The following is a 16,706-nucleotide window of genomic DNA, read 5'->3' as shown; positions in this document are numbered from 1 at the left end:
CCCAATTTTAACTTTTCGGGTACCGGAACATTGCAAACTTTTGGGATCCCTACCCGATTCCGTGAAAATTTCCCGGCCCGACCCTAACCCGATATTTCGGGTAGCCGCGCATCCCTAACTTTCACTCTTAACTTCGTTCACTTTGACAGCGAATTGACTTTCGAATGCACACGTAACAACGAGAATGGAAAACATTAGTTTCTGGCAGTTGATTAGTGTTCCAAGCATCTGTGAAACGAGATCCTTAACAAGTATCGAACTTCGTTTTATCAGAAAATACAGTAATATCTATACACGTTACAATACACGGTCGTCGTAAATGGAGTGTGAAAGTATATTGTGCAATGAACTACCTAAGACTTCTGACCGCTCTATCGCAAGTCCCAAAAACATACTGGTGTACACGATCTAATCCTGCATAATGAAATCCAAGTGAACAACGTCGTCGATTCGCGATGTTTACCGTCTGACACGCGGATATCGATTTCCATCCCGAATCCGTAAAAATTGCGATTCGATCGAAACTCGCAAACAAAGTCCCATTGAACACCCTCGAAAACTGCGCGCAACGAAATACGTAGAAACCTCTGGTGTGTGTGAAGGGGAATTTAGACTTTTCACTTCGGATGTACGTCTGAGATGATTCATCCATAAAATGATCACCCAAAGTGATTAGTAGACTACGGACCTTTATGCAAAATGAAAACTTTCAGAGTTAATTCTGGTGAACAGAAGTTCTATAGAATCGTATTCCTTCTTCCAATAATCCTATATAAGTCAAACAAGTCGAAAATAATGTAATAAAATTCTTAAATTCTTTGAATGGGTTCACAGTTTTATATTTCACTTAAAGGACCCAATTACTGTGCCTATATTAATTACACTTATTTCTAAAGCCTAATGTATATTAAAAAAGAGATATACAACATATTAACTGATTTTAATGAAAAATTGAATATCTCTTTTTTAATATTCATTATGCTTTAAAACTAGGTATAATTACTAATTGGGTTCTTTACCCTATTGATTTTTGTGAGAAATGCATAAAAACCGTAGTCTAGACCTGTGTAAACCTGTCCAAACTCGTTCAGTTTCAATGCTCCGTGTGGATGCGTATACTGGATTGAATTCAGTCATTAAAAAAGTTAAGTACTCCGGTTTTCATCTATCACATTCATTGTGGATGATTCTTCGGCGACGTATATCCAAAGCGAAGAAGGTGTGTAAATTCGCCTAAAACTTGATGGATCGGGGTGATCGGTGAACAAACTGAGAAGAAGGTCATTTTTTGGTGAAAAACGAATTGAAAGTCTGGTATCGAGGTTCTCGTGTGCATCCTTGTTCTCGAAAAAGTCGTATTCAAGTTAAACAATGCGTTCGATATCGATTACCAATTGTTTGCAATGGCGGTTCGTAGCTTAGCTAGGTATCATTTGATACGAAACAATAGGCAAAAGCACAATGAAATCATTGGGAACGTTGTGTGTTTAATTAAATGCGATTTTCTTGGAAAACAGAGCTCCATGAGAAATATTGTACATTTTCAATTTGTTTTCAGGGGATGCAGTATGTTAATTACTAAATATTCAACACGTTGGCTACGGCGATTCACTGAATCAGTTCACCAAGACTATATTTGTACGCAGATTTTAATTATTCAAAAACAAAACATTCGTTCATATTACTAAGGATTCGATTGGGTCCTAAATAAAGTAAAAATAACATTATACTTTTTTTTAATACTTTTTACTGTATTAAATCGCAGACAACGTTGTATGCTGTGAATGCATAAAATCCGCAGTCTGCCATTATATTGTTTTTAGTTCGACAAACGAGAGCTGATATGTCCTCGTAAAAATAAACATCGGAATGAAACTCCGATTATGCGATCCGTATGCTCTGGAAACGTGTTTTCGATTGTGTGGAACAAAAATTGAATGTTAAGTAAATGTTAGTTCATCGAGGCGGTTGGATTAGATTTTTGTTAATACACTTGCTGGCGGAAGTTAACGATTTCCTAACAAGTTCGTATAATCGAGGTCCGATCAACGCAGTTAAACTTAAAGTTAGAACGTTTAATTGAAGCCGATGCGAACGTGTTAAATATCCGTTATTATGAATACAGTTAAGACGTGGCAGGATGAAGAATATTCTCGTCAGACATATGTGCCGCTAATTATAAAGTGACCTAAATCACATGTAAATGATATAATCAATACCCTGCAGAGACTCGTTCAAAGTCAAATAATTTTTAAGTAAACTATGCAAAAACAAACAAAACAGATAAAACAACGTGTGACATTGAGCGATTGTCCGAACGATCAAGCAAGATTGATGTAAACACATTAATTACCTCTCGATGCCTCCTGTGAGATAACTGCGACGCATCAAATACAGCAGTGCCGCGCTAGCTGACAGTGCCGCCATGAATGGCCGACTACCAAAGTAGGTAGTGTTCTATAAAGTTCAAGTATGTTTCCAGCGAGATAACGATCGACCCATGGTCAGCCAACGAGGCAAAATTTTGGTTAATTACTACTCTGCCTGCATCACATTGTGAAATTTGCATGGCAATCTGCAATCTTGAATAGTGTCCGATTAACCATAGTATTTATTTCGCTTGATCGATCGATCAACTGAATCGAAAAGTAGCAATTTTACTGTCGCTAGATTCCGGAAATTTACGCATCATGGAAAATAGTTGAAAAATTCAATAGAGTACAAACTTCGATAGAATCCTAAGTTTCAGATGTAGCCTGATCGTCCTAATTTCATTTTGCTCCGTTAATAAATCCGTTGAAGCGAGAGGTAGCAATTTTGCTACCGCTAGATTGCATTAATGTGCCTCCAAATCATCAGAACGTTTGCGCACCTCAAAATTTCGATAGAATCCAACTGGATCCAACTGGAATCTAAGTTTTGAAGCCTTAAAAAATGTGAATTTACATGATCCACAATCTGATCGTTCTGACTTCGCAGTTCAAACACCAAGAGGTAACTTGGCGACTCAGGTCACTTCGTAAACTAGTCAGCGACACGTCCGATCGAACCGGTACAAAAGAAAGATTAAAATCGAAGCGGTTGATCGACTGATGGCAAGGATGGAAAAAGAAACTAGACAGGACACGTGACAGAGAAACGGCGTGAATAGATTCCCGCCCCTCTGGTCCAGGCAAGATCGTTTTCGCGACTTGGCACTGAAGGGAGCTACTTAGCAAGAAGGGACGACCTCAGCCCGGTCATTGACGGGTCGCATCAAAATAGGCCGAGATTTGTCCTCAGGAACTCCTTGATGGGGATATAATATTGGTTCCTTAAGGCCACCATTTCTGGCGTCTTGCGTAGGCTGTTGAAGAGCATCGTGTCTGTTTCGAACACCAGTACGATCACAATGAACAGAACCGTGACCGTGAGCACAAACGCCGGTATGAACAGCTTCACTATTCGCAGACTTTTGTGCCTGGACTTGTCCAGCCGACGACCGAACTGCGATTGATGATGCAGGTGTTGCTGGGTGCAGGACTTCGGGTTTTGAAGCATCTTCGGTGCAGGCGTCACCGAACGACTATGCGTTTTCCCGGACGAGTCCAGAAGCTGGCTCTCGGACAAGGAATGGTCGAACGAGTCCCTGAAGTAGTAGTCGTTCACGTCCCCTTCGTGTTGACCGACTGAAACAGAAACAGGCTGGTGTTTTCACTGACGGGCCTTTCCGCGATCCAATTGCTTTTTCGCTTTTTCTTTTTTGTTTGTTTGTTTTTATTTATTTTTTTTTTTTGTTTTTTGCGTGTCGTAGACAATACCGAGATGCCACTCTACATTCACGATGCGGATTGGGATTGTGTGAATGAAACGTGAACACGGGGTATAACGCCGGACAAGGGAGGCAAGACTGACCTTGAGCCCAATTAAAGCGGATCGTTTGATAGATTGCAACCAGAGAATTCTCTGTCGTGTTTCATGGCCGGTACGGCTGCCGCAAGGATCGTTCGGATCAGATCTCATTCTTTCGCCCCATTTTTCGTATCGAGTCCAAGGGCGGAAAGGTCGAGGGCATTGCGGCTATCGGAATGTGTACTACACTTTTTCCAATTGGAAATTTTTCTTGTAAACAGTGGGAAACGACAGAACGATTGGATACTGGATACTTCTTGTTGAAGTTTCACGGAGACAAATGTGTTTTCAATGCGAGAGATGTTGACGAATACGTAGCGTACACTGTAAAGGTCGATCTACACTATCCGGGACGGACCGGCTCCGGCACGACAGTTTATGCTTTATGTCTACATTGCTCCGGCGAAAAACCATCAGCTGACATAAAACAGTCAAAACGAGCAGTTAAAATTTATTAATTCAAATTTGGTACAATGAATGTATTAGTGTAAAAATCCATTTTTCAATATAGACAAATAATTCCGCTACCCACATACAGTGGCTCACGAAAGTATTCGAACGCTTACTTTTATTAGACTCACAAATACTTTTCTGAGTCACTTATTACGCGTGTTTCTAATAAATATATCATAACTTCTGCCTACGTTGTTGAATCCTTTTAAAATTTTACTGACATAATCTTGAGATTTCCCCCTTACTACAGATACCAAATTGTTCTATACAGATTAGTTTAGTACATCTTATTTTATTCATTAAAATTTGGAAACGTAAGCGTTCGAATACTTTCGTGAGCCACTGTATATGAGTGGTATGGCAGTCAACGTGTTAAATTAGAAAGATGAAGGGAAACCGATTCGTATGTTTCTTGCGGGCACCCTTTCTGCGAAGACGAAGGGTGGAAACTCGGCAGAAAGCATTTTCATTTTGCAGACTATCGAACGGGTCATCGCAGTTTAATTTGGCTCAAGGGCATTTTGACACCCTTATTCGGCTTCACCCTTTTCCTTTAGGAATATAGATTTTCTGTTATACCGGCCGAGCCACGAGAAACAGAATACCTAAACACTTCCGTTCAGTCGAACATTGGAAGACAATGTCAAGGGCCAACGAAAAGGTCACGCGTGTCACTCTGCAAAATATGAGCATAGAACCGCGCCTTAAGTGACACGAAACGTGCTTGCACGTAGAATGTTCGGTGTAGCGGATACTTCGGGGATGATCGTACAAGTCGACGTAATTTCGACTTCGTTTTCCAAGGTATTTTAATGACTCAAAATCCACCAATTATATTAATAATTTGAAAACGAAGACGAAACTGCAAGTACTATGTATAGTCATCTTTTAGAATATCTACTAACAGTCGAACATCCTGTAGATGGAGGATATTTTTTCTTCACAATATTCTTATAAATATTGAAGTTGGACTATATTTTAACACTCTATGGGATTGAACTCGTTTTAACATCAGTTGCAATACTATGAAAACAAAAATGTGCGGCAACATTGAAAATAACATTAACAATCTTCGGATTAGGTTGAAGGTGACGTTAACGAAGAGTCTGGTCGTAACTTCTTATTCATTTTTGTTGAACAGCATGATTTTTTTTCTCTTTAATCTCAGTTATATTATTCACTTGTTTCTCAGAAGACGAATTTGAATATTTCCAATTTTTTGCTGGCTTTCATTTTATTGACCTGAATTGATTATTTTACTGTTGAATTTCGATTGAGCAATGTAATCGACATATTCGTCTACATCATTTAGTCAGGTCAAAGATGACCTGAAAGAAGGTCTGATGGTTACAGTGTCTCATTCAATGTACTCTGCTCTTTGTATGAAATATTAAAACATGTACCAAAGGAATCTCATTACTTCCCGGATGTTATACATATCACGCGGTGTGGTTTCGCATAACGACGCACGTGAAAAATTTTCGTTGTGTGAATTGCGAAGTAACGGTCGTCAAAAATATTTGCGACATCTGCGGCATTTTTGTAACGATTATCCACTAACTGGTTGTACATTAACACTACATTCTTTTCAAGTCGCACTATCACTTCAAAATAACGAACACTAAAACATTAACACGAAAGGACTAATTTAATTGTAAACTGATTTACATTCCCCTCTTTGGCTTCCAAACCAATTTTCTTAAAAAGTATAAAACATCAGTAACGTTAAAATTAATTCCACGGGTATCAAAAAATAATCAGAACTCTAAAGTTGTTAACACAACACGTTCAGAAAAATAAAATGATCTGCTGATCTTTTTACTAAAATCAACACTTACAAAATGATGGATGTTTTTCTTTCATTCATACGTATGGTACGGTCCTTTTTGATGGACACACGTAAACACACGCATCATTTCTATAGATCTAAAATCGTTAATAATCAAGGATTACGGCAAAACATTGGAGTTGGGTAAAGCAAATCCCACAGATAACAGAGTGACAGTTCGTCAAGTATACGTGCGGGACGATTCGTTCATGCCAATAGTTTCTTAAAAAGTACACTGTTCGCTAAGGAACATGTTTACCCACCTCCAGATGGTATCCCTGATTAAATCCACGTTTAAAGTTTTACAGAATATTCTAGTTGATAGGCGCAAGCTCATGCTGATCAGTCTGTTATGCGAACGAATGGAACTGAGGGTAATAATGAAATGTAACAGAACAGTAATATGCGATGAGCAATCGTCAATATATCCGTGCAAGGAACATTCACTACGATGGAAGAAAGAACGGAGACAAAGAAAGTACTGTGCAGAAGTGACTAGTTGGCCAGGCAGGGTTCTGATTGGTGACCGATATCCCCACCACTGTTCGCCCATTATTATACGTACAATATTCCCTCTGCAGCTTCGCGCGACTCGTGCGACGCTCAGGAAAACTGGAAACTTTTCTGTTTTCATATCCTTTTTCTGTTTTCGTCATCAACCGGAACAGTCGCGTTCAGCGTTACCAGATCGAGGGATCCGAGAGATGAATAGTGGGGGAAATTTTATAGTCAGAATCTGAGAGACGTCACGAAGCTATAGCGTAGTCTAGAGCCGAGCAGGTTTCTGCGCGACCCCCACCATTAGTTTGCAGGTTCTCCCACTCTTCAGAACTACTTATAGCTTGACTTTATCTCCAGAGCCGGCAAACTGGGTCCCGAGGGTCGCTCGCTATTTCTTTCATAGGATACCAGTCGAATGGTGGGGGGCGTTGGTAGATACTGAGAATAGGTGAAAGAAACAGTGTGCGGCCCACGGGCCGCTAGTTGCCCAGCTCTGGCGTAGTCTAACCCCTCCTAGACGAGACGGTGACGTTGCCATTCGTGCTGAGAGTGGGGATCCAATAGCGACCCTACAGTAAAGCCACTAGGTACTTCCACTATTGGTACCCTCAATCAGTGTCGCCAGATTAAGACTTGTCTCCCCCTCTACCCTTCCCCTTCTACGAAGTTATTCCCCCATTTTCCGGCGGCGAGCATCCTCGCGCTTCCGCTACGGTCCCGTCACGTGACGCATTTCGTCTCTGTTGTGCATGTGTCACCATCAAACGTGACTCACACCGTAATGAGAGAGAAAGAGAGGGTAACTGTATTCCCCTCAATTTCCCCGGTCTGGCGACACTGTTCTCTGTGCCTCGCAAAAAGTCTCGTGGGACGGCACAGGAGCAAAGGGAGTTCTCGCTTGCACCCAAGGTTTGACGTCATAGTATGTATGATCGCTTTATCCAATAATTCGTGTGGAATGACCAAATCGGACGGACTGCTGCCGAATTTCTATCGCATTCCTGCCATGGGATTTCTTGTGAGGCACGGAGAGTACATTGGCGGGGCAATTCTCAGCACGTGACGTCGTGTAATCCCCTTGAGGGAGTTTCTGCGGGTATGCTGGGGCATTTCGCATCGTTAAATTGGATGCTCGACTAGGAAAGTGTCAAACTTAAGGTTACATATAAGCGTCTCCGCGAGTCTTCGGTGTTTCAGCCAACTGGTTCACTTCTGCACAATGGTGAATCCGAGACATAGCACTGGGAAGTATGGAGTATCTGGTGTATATATGTGTGGGTTCGTTGAATAAGGACAACCCATTATCGAATTTACCTGTCCTCTCGTGCCGCCAGGTCGCTTCGACTCCGTTTCTAACGTCCTCGACGTCAATTCTCGTCGACGCAACGCAACCGTTAGCCGTTTTCATGATGGCAGGCTTTCCGCGTGAAGAGATCGTCTCGTTCTCACGTCGGCCGAGCATGCTTACCTGCTCGTTGGACCTGCGCAGGACCGTCTTACCGGTGTTAGGGTCGAGAAGACCGTTAATCACCGTTGTAATGATCGTACCCGAATCGGCAGCCGGGTACACGTAAGTGTCGGACGCGGGCCCCTTACCGGACCTCGGCGACGACCTCGCCGACACCTTCGAGCTCTTTACTATCAGGACGGTCGACCTGACCACCTTCGGACTCTTTTCGAGAGCGTTGATACGCTCCCGAACGACGTTATCGATGTCACGGCCGACTAACTCCTCGGAGCCTATCACTATCTTTTGACTGTACAACGGTTGCGGTCGATTCAGCGTGCTCTTGGGAAATTTCAGTCTAACTTTCGCACGGTTTGTGGTGGTGTTGGAGGTGGTGGTAGTGGTGGTGGTGGCGGTGGTGTTGTGGGTGGCACTCGCATGCGTATCATTTTCGTCTACGGCTAAACAAACAGAAAGAAAAGGAAAAGACAAATCAACGATCTAAGAAGCCAAAGAAGCGGCGAGATTCTGTACACTCTGTCTCTCTTTCTCCCTCTTTTTTTATTTTGTCTTTCGGGCATCTTTTTTTTCGTCTCTCCGCGGTGCTCCGACTCGGAAGATTTTCGTTATTTCTTGAAAAGTGTCGCTCGAGTCGAGAGTAATATCGAACTATCGGTATTCGGTTATAGTAGTGGGTCCCGTAGTGCGCACAGCTCGGAGATTTCGATGCTTGGCGATACTGTGACGCGTTTTCAGAACGCTAATCACTGCGATTTAATTCGATCATATCGCTGCGATAAAACGTGACAAGCAAAAGAAAGACTTTATGCTTCTTTGTTTCTCTGGTCCTCGTTTCTTCCAATCAAAGCTGTAAGATAAGGCTGCAAGATAAGTGGTCAAAATAATGTGCCCGCCCTTTCATGACACCAACTGACACGATATTGTGATCGTGCCATTGGTCCACAATTTTCTTATTTTATGAATCTCTTTCTCTCTTGTCAAACTACAGAAAGGTTTGATTATGTATCTACTGATAGAGAATTTACAGTGAGGACAAACAAGTGTTATTTTCTAGGGAATGTTTTCGTCCCAAAGAAATGAGAGCCAACGGGGCAAAAGTTGTTTGATCATTCCGTTGAAGCTCTCCGCTTGGAAAGTTCAAGAAAGATGGGAATTTCTGTGTTGCCAAAGTTTGTTAGAACGCTCGGTTCTAACTGTGCGAGTTTGGAAAGAAGGTGAGAGACCGAATGGACCTAATGGCTACTTGAGAAAGATTTCTCTGGTACGCTGCAGAGGTCTTCACAACCACGACGGCTAATGGAAGTGACAATGCAATTAAATAACCACAAATATTGATTAAGCTTATGTAATCCTGGTATAATCTTATTAAGTGGGTCGGACTTGGGCGACTAGCGGCAGAGTTCTTCTAATACTCGGTAGACCTATACTATCAATTAGTCATATAACGTGGCGGGGATAGTGATGTAATTATAGTAGAGTACATAGGAACCAACAACTTCCGATAGTTCTCGATGCAGTATAAAATATGTACATGAATGAGGGAGCTGAGGAACGAAACGTGCCTTGAAGTACTATGTCTAATCTATTATGTTCGCAATGTAACGAATTTTTATATCATACAAGCTGATCATTCGGATTAGAAGTGTGAAAACTTGAGAATTTAAGAAATGTGCAGACATCGTTCGAAACAGTTTCGTACGTTAACTAGGATACTAAAACCTCTCGAAAATTCTATTCTAATAATCTAAAGTTCGAAAGAAATCAAAGCAACAATGGTATTTGCAATTATCCTATAATACAGTAACGAAACTTGGTGTATAAAAATTTTGTTGAAATTTTGGGAGAGACTCCAGTATACCAATGGTTAATGGTACTTATAGTTTGATGCTAATATGGCTCACTATGAAAACCATTACTGTATTGGTGTAAGCAAAAATAAATTAGTAATTTAGAAAGTGTACTCGATGGCTAGTTTCATTTAGTTGTATTATAGTGTGATCATTTAGTTTCTCGTGACTATTCCTTCTTTCTCAACCAGGAAACAAGAATGAAAAGAACGTGCAGTCCCATACAACTTTGTCTACACGAAAATTTCGACAGCCACTCCCTCAACAATCCTGAAGAAGGATTATGACTAGACTGCAGATTTTTATGCAAAGGAAAATCTCTCCAGTTGCTTGCAAGGTACTGATACCAAATGAAAATTTGTTTTTTCTTAGAATAATTTTAATTAGTCATTGATAACATATCGATGCTCTCAAATCTTTTTACTGTTTTATATTCCACTGACTCATTTTTTCCATAAATGCATAAAATCTGCAGTCTAATAGCTTCTAAACTTTGTATACTTGTTTCGAGTATTTCGTGATACAGTATTCAACACATTACGAGGTTACTTATGAAAGTCTTTTGTCATTATTTAACGGATGTGTTCATATATTAAGGAATTTTAGAGTACTTATTGAGTACTTCAATGACTATCAAGTATAGCAACCGTGTAGTAAAAGCTGTAACTTCTATCCCGCACTGATTTTAACTGATCATACTCTTATACATGCGTGTATAAGTGCAACGTATCGTGACGCATGGTTTTCCACCAAATCAAACTGAAAAATACATGCAAATGTATATATATATGTATTGGATACATGCATAAGGCGGATAAACTTTGGCTGTACAAAATTATTAAGTACATTTAAATGAACTAAAGGGTTTTAAAGTATACGATAATACATTTGCAGAAATAAAAGGGAGTATTTATATAAAACGATAAATGCTCTCAAGCTGCGTATGCAATCCAGCTCTACATCCTACAAATAAGAAATTAATTTATTCCAAGCTCTGGACTGATTTTTTTTCTCATTTAGTTTACTCTCATAGATAAAGTCATCTACATAACAGGTAGATATTGTAGTACATTTTATTTAACAAAATTAGACTGTTACATGTTCTGCTTCCTAATCAAAAAGTCTTTTCATCAGGTTTCTGTGTCGATAATTCTATAATCCACAGTTCATATCTTTTTGTAAATAAGTACAGTAGTGTTCCGATAGATGCTGAAACTCATTGTGCCTTTTGAAAGAGAGAAACGTTAATGCACCTATCCCTTCAGAGTAATCTGTTTTCCTCTTTTACGAGTTTTCCCATTGTTCGAGTATCTGCAGCTTGAAGCGAGAAGCACACTGAGCAAAAATAAGCAGTGGCAGAGCTTTGTACTTACAGACGAACCTGCTCTCTTGTATTCCATCTAGCGCACGTTGTAATTGCGTTCATATAACAACGTAAATGCACACAGGAGTGGGTAAAATTCTAATTCTAAGTAATAAATAGTCAATCAATTTTAATCGTAATTTGTCCCATCTCTGATCGTACATGGCCAAAACAGTAGCAAAAGGGTAAGAAATTCTCGAATTCAAATATCCACACCACAATGTTGTTGTCAGGGTGGGGGATAGATTTGATTGGCTATCGCGATAGTTGCATACATCTCGGGACGTGCAGGCTTTTCCAGTTCCAATTTCCTACAGCAATTTTTCAAATGTTAATGAGAAAATTTGAGAGGAAAATTAAGTGGAAAATTTCAAATATCATAAGAAAAGATTTCCATTTTTATATTAAAGAGAGCTTCACAAGAGCGCTGCAGTAGAACCGCGATTATTCGAACTAAACAGAGAAACACGACTGTTCTAATGTTAGAACAATTCAGTTAGAATGAGAGATTCAATTTTTATTAATTTGTACATGCTGTTGCGTATGGGTCGCCTTAGATCGATGTCCTACTGTATTTAAATGCATTGTCCTATTGTCCATAATTTTAACAACTACAATTTCGATATTCAAGGACGATAGCAATCCAAAAATTTCAAGATTTCGTGACGCCTTTCGGAACACTACTGCACGCGTAGCAAGTCCAATACTTCTCTTCGGAAGGAGTGTATTCAGAGGAAGCTTGTTTACAAACGTTTGGGTTACTTACGGTTCTTATTGTACGATATCAGATTAACGTAACGATTATATATATATACATATAATCGTTACGTTATATATATACATGAAATAAGTACAGTGATTTCTCTATATATGTCGCCAATGCCTGGATGATAAACGTCGCGGAATTATCCCCACTACCTCGGCCAGAAAGCTCGAGAGGCCTCGGACGCCGAGGAGTGTAAACATAACACGGCTCGGGTATGTCTCCTGGACGCTACACGACGCTGGCAAGACCCGTGTTCCTGACATATACCGCGAATTCACTGTATTGTTAAAAGCCATGCGTCTCGAGTCGAAAGAAAGAGATAAAGAGTGGAACAAAATCAAGACGACTATACGTTCAAGGAACTAACCATTGTTTCTCCTGGCATGAATCTCTTGGTCCTCCGAAACAGTTTCCAGAAGCGGCAGAGTGTTGTCTGGACAGTAAGGCGTGCTAAACGGTATTCCTGAACCGCCTTCTGACATTCCGGCATCGTCCAAGCCTGCGCTATGGCCGCTTCGAGGCAGACTCGAATATCCTGCAATGCAAGCATAACGAGTCTAAGCTCACCGTTCTGTATTTAACATTGATCGTTAAAAGTGGCTGGCATGGTTTGTCCCATAAAAATGAGAAGAATAAATGCACTTATAGAGCTTTTTGAAAAGGTCTGTTCGACAGAACTTTTTTGAAAATGTCCTTATAAATGAGCTTAGAAAATACAAAAATTGTTTATAATTATCTTGTATATGGATCGCTTTAGATTGAACGATCAGTTCGGATAATCGAGGTTCTACTTTATCGTGGATTAAACGATTAAACGGGATTCAAACTATATCGTGTTTGGTATCATTTTAATCAGAAAATTGTCTAACGTATGTTGGTAGAGGTTTTCCCTCGACGGGTACACCTTGTGGTAGTGGGAATAAATTTTTCCCGACTGAAACAACTTTCGTAACATGACCAGAGTATAATGAAAGCATATGAAAAGTTTTACATTGATTTCATTTGTTTTTTTTTTCTATAAAAATGATACTATGGAGATCTTTACTGAAAGGGGGAAGAAATAGTGTAAAACGATTTGTTCGAGTTTGTTGGCAGAGGAATGCGTTCGCGTATACTGACTTATTTCGACGGGGTCTTGACTAGGAGTGCTCGGCGTGACTGGTACGCTGCTGGCTTTTCTTCTGACGCGGGAAGTTTGGCTTCGTTCCGTGGGCGAATCTTCTTTCCGACGTGGGCTCATCTCTTCCAACACTTCTTTCTCCGTTCGCCCTGTGTATTTAAACTTCGTGCCCCAGGAGAATATGGATCCTCCGCTTACGACGGGCGCGTCCGCTGCACTTGGTAATCTAAGAACAAAGAGATTCGTACGGATAATTCAGCCGCCTCGTGGCCAAGTGTGAAATATCAAATGTGCAATTGTGCTACACGTTTCCGTAATAACAGTATCAATCTAACATATTTTGCAGAGGTGTGCAAGCATCCGAGTCTCGGCTCGGGGCGGATCGGATCGGGATTCCAAAAGTTTATAAAATTCGGGTATAACAAAAATCATGTGATTAAAAACCGAAAGACACCCGATTAACGAAAAAAAATGTCTCTGCACGGATTCGAACCATGACAAGAAATCTTTACCTACATCACGTTCAAAATATTAAAATTTATCAAGTATAACTTGCATTTTCATTTTTTTTTTTTTTTACTGTGACGCACCCCAGATAAAAATATGAAAAAATTGGAGATCGTGTTGATGACATATAAAATATGTATTTTTCCGAAATTTTTCAGGTTTTTCATTTTTTACAATCAGAAATTGCAACTAAAAAATCGAAAAATTAATTATTAATTAAGTGGGGGAAATAGGACAAAACTGGTTTGTCAATCAATCCTCAATTTTGACGCCACTCAACTGCAGGTACGCGATCATTGCTTACTTTCGGGATCCCGGCCCGATCCAACCCGACTACACTTTCGGATACCCGAACTGTAGAAACTTTCGGAACCCCGACCCAATTGCGAGCAAATTATCTAACCCGACCCGAATCCAAAATTTCGGGTGCCTGCACACCCCTAATATTTTGTTTCGCGGCAATGCTTCAGGCTAAGGTCGCGCGAGGCATGGATGATAAATATGGCGAATGTTAGTATTATAGACGCTTGTGCTTTTATTATCGTGAACTTGAAACAGTTCTGTACGTTATGTCTCGAACTCCTACAATGTTCATAAGTTTCATAATGATCACCATAATTGTTTCTCCGTAGAATACTACATTTTTAGTAATTCTTAATGTAATTTTGTTTATATGCAACGTTCGTTTGTGTAATTTAGCAAAAACTGCTGCGAACTTTTTGAGTAACAGTGTACGTTCGTTGGAATACACAACTATCATAAGATTTTTGTCAGCATACTTCTATTAAGAATTAAATTGTTCTTATTTCCTTGTAGCTCCTGCTTAAACGAGAAACAAACAATCTTTTGCTCGGTGCAAGTTTAAAAGAAAGATTTAATTCATTTTTTAAATGGTAGAGATTATAAAATGTTCTGCGACGCTGTACTTGTACCGCTTCCGCAAAGTTAGTTTAAGAGTATACAATTTTTGTCGTCTGAAAAATGCGTGAAATTAATTATCAAGGAGAAGCCAGAGAAAGAGAAATTTTTTAATTAAGCTTTTTTCCGTCAGACATCCCCGCTACAGTATTATTACGGGTTCATTCCGTGAATTATAATTTTATTTGAGTGAGAAGAAAAAGATCATATTCCCTTTAGAAATAAATGAAAAAGATGCATTGCGCACCTCCGTAATTCAACACCGTAAGTGAAACGTATAAATGTACGAATAATTCGCAGTAATGTGAACACCTAGGACGTGTTTAATCTATCTTGAAATTAATTGAACCAAAAATAGCAGGTGCGTGACCAGTTGATGAAGCGCATTACGAAAACCCTGTAACATTAATCAGAAGGCCAGTGAATAGAAGAATTAAATTTTTCTTTGGTTTAAATTTCTAGAAAAGTATATGCATAATAATTTCCAGCTCTGGTACCAGTATATTAACCCCTTGTCCTACAACAACGAGTGAGACTCGTACGAAATTTGGGTTAAAAACAATAAGCACGAGCCTGATTCGTGATACTTCGTTCGGAACAAACATAAACAGCACGAGCCTGGCTCGCGGTACTTCATTCGGGACAAACGTTAACAACAGGAGTCAAACCCGTCATTATGTTGTTCTCGATATTTTCTTACTTTCGTTGCGCCGAAATATACGTGTCATAAAACGCATACATTTTGCGCAAGGGACAAGGGGTTAATACTTATAATGTTGCCTATTATGAAACTAGTGCATTTTAAAAATAATTATGGAAACATAAAGCTAATAAACGTAATGCTTTATATATACATATATATTCACGTGTTTTCCTGTTTTCATACTTGAGCGTGGCATTTTGTTAAAGCTATGACGTGTAAATAAAATCGCAAAAGCGTTCTTTACAGTTGTAACGTTTTTGAATTGCACTCGTCCTGCAATCGTTGTTGCAATCAAAGACACACTCGAAAGTTTAAAAACCAATCGGAAATGCAGAATAAAACTGTAACGTTGTTCCCGGAACAATTTGGACGATTATGTGATGGCACTTTTATTTATTTATATCCCGCATTTTCCATTTGTTTTTGCAGTCCATCTGCTACCATTTATTTCAGAGCATCCAGTATTATAAATGATTAAATCATCTTACTCTTTTCGTTCTTCACAGATCCCCATGAATGGTTTCAATTTATAAATGAATGAGCATTGTTATATAATAATTATGAAACAAAATATGGAAGACCCCTCTTTAACCGAACACTGTTATTCAAACGTTACATTAACCAGCTCGTAAACAATTTGATATAAAGGTCCGTGTAAAATCGGCGCTCGTCTATCTTCATGTTAATATTCATAAACTTGTTCAGTCGAATCGTGTCTAAAAAATATTATTCCCTATTTTTGTTGCAAATAGACTGCAGATTTTATGCAATTATGCCAATGTAAACAGAGAAAGATCAATTCTCCGATCGCAATTAATTCTCATTTCATTCGCTGTCGCGGGAAAAAAACATGTCTGACCTTTTAAAAAACAAATTTTGCATAAAAATCCACAGTTTAGCCAGGCGTATCCTGTTTTCTCAAAATCCATGAGAATCGGTATCAGAAAAGTATTCTGTTAAACGAAAGACATATCACAATGTAACTCCATATTAATCTTCGGAGGGCGGACATTTTTAAAGATTTCACAATGATGCGACATTCGAATGTGTAATTATTAATTTCTGTAAAAAAGAGAGACAGAAAGCTGGACCAAAGTTGCAATTCCTGCTTTACGTATTGTTAGATACAAAAAATTTATGCAAAACGTTTGAGTATCGGTTTGTCAATTTTCATCGAGCTGCGAATGTCTCAATACGTGTTATAAACAATTTAGTAGACCCGCATGTAGCACGCCTTAAAATATCCAGAGTTCGATGAAAATTGGCGGACTGATAGGGCACAGACAGTGCTGGACAAAATAGTATTTGAAATAGAAAATAGTACATAGTTTATTTTATTTT

At 39.5% G+C, this 16,706-nt stretch overlaps 1 protein-coding gene across 4 annotated transcripts in view; it reads right to left on the bottom strand.

Moving 5' to 3' along the window:
• Window positions 1–1,009: 1,009 nt before the first annotated feature.
• Window positions 1,010–16,706, bottom strand: part of Frmd5 (FERM domain containing) — a 49,509-nt gene continuing 33,812 nt past the window's right edge. For 2 of the 4 annotated variants that reach the window (XR_013081901.1, XR_013081902.1), the window contains 5 exons: window positions 13,237–13,463; window positions 12,485–12,652; window positions 7,988–8,581; window positions 2,442–3,668; window positions 1,010–2,411 (listed from right to left, as the gene is read on the bottom strand). Coding sequence is in view for 1 of the 4 variants with exons in the window: in XM_076784677.1 (XP_076640792.1) it covers window positions 3,256–3,668; window positions 7,988–8,581; window positions 12,485–12,652; window positions 13,237–13,463 (1,402 nt within the window). In the remaining 3 variants the exon portion in view is untranslated. The other 2 variants (XR_013081903.1, XM_076784677.1) reach the window with 2 other exon arrangements.

This window comes from Halictus rubicundus, chromosome 3 (assembly GCF_050948215.1).
Source record: "Halictus rubicundus isolate RS-2024b chromosome 3, iyHalRubi1_principal, whole genome shotgun sequence".
Taxonomy (NCBI): Eukaryota; Metazoa; Arthropoda; class Insecta; order Hymenoptera; family Halictidae; genus Halictus; species Halictus rubicundus.
Note: the sequence above shows the minus strand (reverse complement) of the source record. Positions and strands in the feature narration are given on the sequence as shown.